General features: G+C 35.7%; 1 protein-coding gene across 1 annotated transcript; it reads right to left on the minus strand.

Moving 5' to 3' along the window:
- Nucleotides 1-425: 425 nt before the first annotated feature.
- On the minus strand, nucleotides 426-3,168 carry LOC107842353 (60S ribosomal protein L8). The gene is made up of 3 exons (XM_016686143.2): nucleotides 2,833-3,168; nucleotides 2,371-2,653; nucleotides 426-930 (listed from the first exon to the last, which is right to left on the minus strand). The coding sequence occupies exons 1-3, from the start codon at nucleotides 2,987-2,989 to the stop codon at nucleotides 588-590; spliced, it is 783 nt and encodes a 260-aa protein (XP_016541629.1). The 5' UTR covers nucleotides 2,990-3,168; the 3' UTR covers nucleotides 426-587.
- Nucleotides 3,169-3,498: the final 330 nt, after the last annotated feature.

Raw genomic sequence — 3,498 nt, forward strand, 5'->3', positions numbered from 1 at the left:
GAGCGTTCAGAGAAGACCCTTCTTTGAGAAAAATAATGGATATGACTCATCAATCTACATGAAAATGTGATTCGCAAGAGAAATACTTATCAAAGTTGAAATTAATTACTTTTAACAAAAAGGAGCATTTCATGTGAAATTCTACAAATACAGCAGCACAGACAACCTCACGCTGCATTGAACCAGTAAACAGACATGCATTTGAACAAAACCTCACGCTGCATTGAACCAGTAAACAGACATGCATTTGAACAAAGGTAGATTACTCAATGCTAATCTTGACACCAACTGCTAGTAAACCTCATCGTTGACTCGAAAAGTGAAGGGCATACATTCAAACATGTAAAGAAAACCAACTTCAGAATTGGTGCACCACCATAGGAATACAAGGAGCAAAACCAAAGAAGTAAAAGGAAAAAAGATAATGGTAGCCAAGCTAAACACATTTATAAATGGCAAATTTGTCGAAGCAAGGATCCTTAAACAAAACTTCTAAACAACATCCCAATAAAACTTAGTATAAAGACAGTTGCAGCTGAATACTCAAAATCGAACACAAGGAGGAAAACAGTAACAAGCTAAATATCTTAAGCCTTGTCAGCTTTGGCAGCAGTAGCAGCAGCTTGACCGCGGAGGCGACCAGTCCTCCTTGCTGCAATAAGACCAACCTTTTGCCCAGGTGGTGCATCACGACGGACAGTGCTGGCATGACCAATATGTTGATGGTTACCACCACCATGAGGATGCTCCACAGGATTCATAGCAACACCACGAACCTTCGGCCAGCAGTTCCTCTTAACACGGTACTTGTGGTATGCATTACCAGCTTTAAGCATTGGTTTCTCAGTTCTTCCTCCACCAGCAACCTGACCAATCATGGCTCGACACCCACTGGGCACAATCTTCTTGGATCCAGATGGAAGCTTAATCCTTTAAAAAAATTAAATATAGATTATAGAAAACTTCAAAAATCATCTCCAAAGACTTGATAATGACAATATGACATCATAACAGACTACTAATTTGCGAACACTCACCAACAGTCAATGAAGCAAACATATTAATCTAAACAAACAGTCACCAATAAAGACAGTGCTAAAATCAGTATCATTTAGATCAACAAGTATATGCTTTTAGTATCATATCCTAACAATTTGAGATTAAGACTTTCTTTACCAAGTCAAAAGAAACAGATTCTGTTATAGTTTTCATGTGTAAATGGAAAGAAGAATTAAGCATCAGCAACATTATTAAAGAATTAAGTATCAGCAACATTATTAACCTGAATTTCCTACATCTAACCATCACCACACCGAAACTATCCTTAACATCACTATAAGATAATGGCTATACTATGCAACTGTAAACAACTAAGCTTCATCTGTTAGGTTAGATGCTTTACTTCACTTCATCAAATGAAGGCAAGTACTACCAATTGTAGTTCGCGAAAAGAATCTACGGATCAAAATGAAAAGAACAGTGCCGCATTAAATAAAACAATTGATCGAAAATTGAACAAACTTTACCAGTCGAACTAACTAAAAGGAAAGAATATTAAAGCATTCCAAGAAAACTGACCATTATCTTGAACTGAAAGGGATCATTTAGTAGGATGTATTGGAGAATTTAACACATGTATTAGTCATGTATTACTTAATCCTTTGTTTGGTAGGATTTTTAACCTATGTATAACTAATACATGTATTAATTATGCACAATATTCAGTATTATAGGGTGTATACATAGCAAATCACGGTATTAGTAATGCATGGGCTATATTAATACATGGATAAGCATGAGTAAAGTAGAACTATTAGTGTAACCAAACCAACTAGTAGATAGGAAATAGTCTCGTTATAACTTATCACAGCAATACTAAAACACTTTACTAATGCGCGCTACCAAACAATCCAGAAGTGTTTCCCCAAACACCAGGTGCAACTTTCAAATCCACTACGCTTGGATTGTAGTTATTAAATTCCTTTAATTGTTCCATGTTATTCAAGCCAATTCATTCCGATACTAAATCAATCAAAAAATTATACTTTCTCCATCCCAATCTGTCCCAATTTATATAGCTCCTTTTGAAATAAAGTCATCTTTGCATAACTTTTACATATCTTTTTCAAATAGTACTTTTTATAGTTTCCGGATACATAACTTTTGAAGATTGCTTGCCCGCAAAATCTTAGCAGTGACACATAAAATTGGGACAGAGGGAATATATCCACTATTTAATTTACTATGTTTACTCGACCTTTTAATTAATTTCAACAAAAATCTCGTATCTACTTTTCCGATAACCATAACAACATTAACCAATACTCAAAAAACATCCATCAAATTATCATAAATACATCAGAAAGTTACCTAGTTGTTCCGTTATCGGGATTGTGACTGATAACAATAGCATAATCACCAGAGCATCTAGCAAAAACGCCACGGTCACCAACTTTATGCTCAACGTTACAAACAACAGCTCCTTCAGGAATAGATCTAAGTGCCAACACATTACCGACCATAAGATTGGCTTTCTTCCCACAGTAAATGAACTGGCCAGTGTACATCCCTTCAGCAGCAACGAACAACTCCTTCTGATGTTTGTAACGGAATGGATGACGGAATGTCATACGTGCTAATGGCGCACCCCTACCTGCACAGATGAATCTAAAACATGTAAAATACGGGTAAATAACTCAAAGATTCAACCAAGTGCACTAGCAGATAATACTATACTAATTTTAGAAAAGTTACAGATAATATATTTGATATGACGGAGAGACTAAGCGTTCAGGTAACAATTTTTATCTATATGATTTTACCACTGCATACCTGGATCATGTATAATTTCTGTAACAACACCTTTGAGGTAACCATTGCGTTCACCGAAATCGAGTGAACGGAACCTAGCAGGGCCCTTGCGGTGGTGAGTGTGGGATTTGAATACGGAGCCTGCTCCCTTACGTTGTGCTCTGATAACGCGACCCATTGCGGCGCTCTCACTTACTCTTGCTGTGTTGCTCGGGGAAGGGATATAGAGGGGAGAAATGAAACAAGATGAATGGGAGTTAGGGTTTTAGAGGAGAAGGGCCGTAATATGATTATGGGCTGGGCTGGGCTAGGTTTGGAATGCAAATATATTTGTATTGACATAGTGGGCTATCTCACACATTAAAATTGGCAATTATTGGCCACTTATTTAGTGGAAATTTCTTACTCCATCCCATCCGTCAATTTTACTTGTCCACTGTATTAAAAATAGATGTTCAATAATATTTATTCAATTTAGAAAATTTATGGGTTATTTAGCCATTTCTACTCATTTTATATAAATTTATTATTTGTATTTGAATAATTTAACCGTGAATATGTATAATTTATCATTTGTCAACAAATAAGTATATCCATTATTTTTATTTGTTTGAATCTATCATATACAAATATGTAACGTATCGTTTGTATCTGCATGTCAAATTTATCATTTGTATTTGTATGGTT

This window comes from Capsicum annuum, chromosome 9 (assembly GCF_002878395.1).
Source record: "Capsicum annuum cultivar UCD-10X-F1 chromosome 9, UCD10Xv1.1, whole genome shotgun sequence".
NCBI classification, from domain to species: Eukaryota; Viridiplantae; Streptophyta; class Magnoliopsida; order Solanales; family Solanaceae; genus Capsicum; species Capsicum annuum.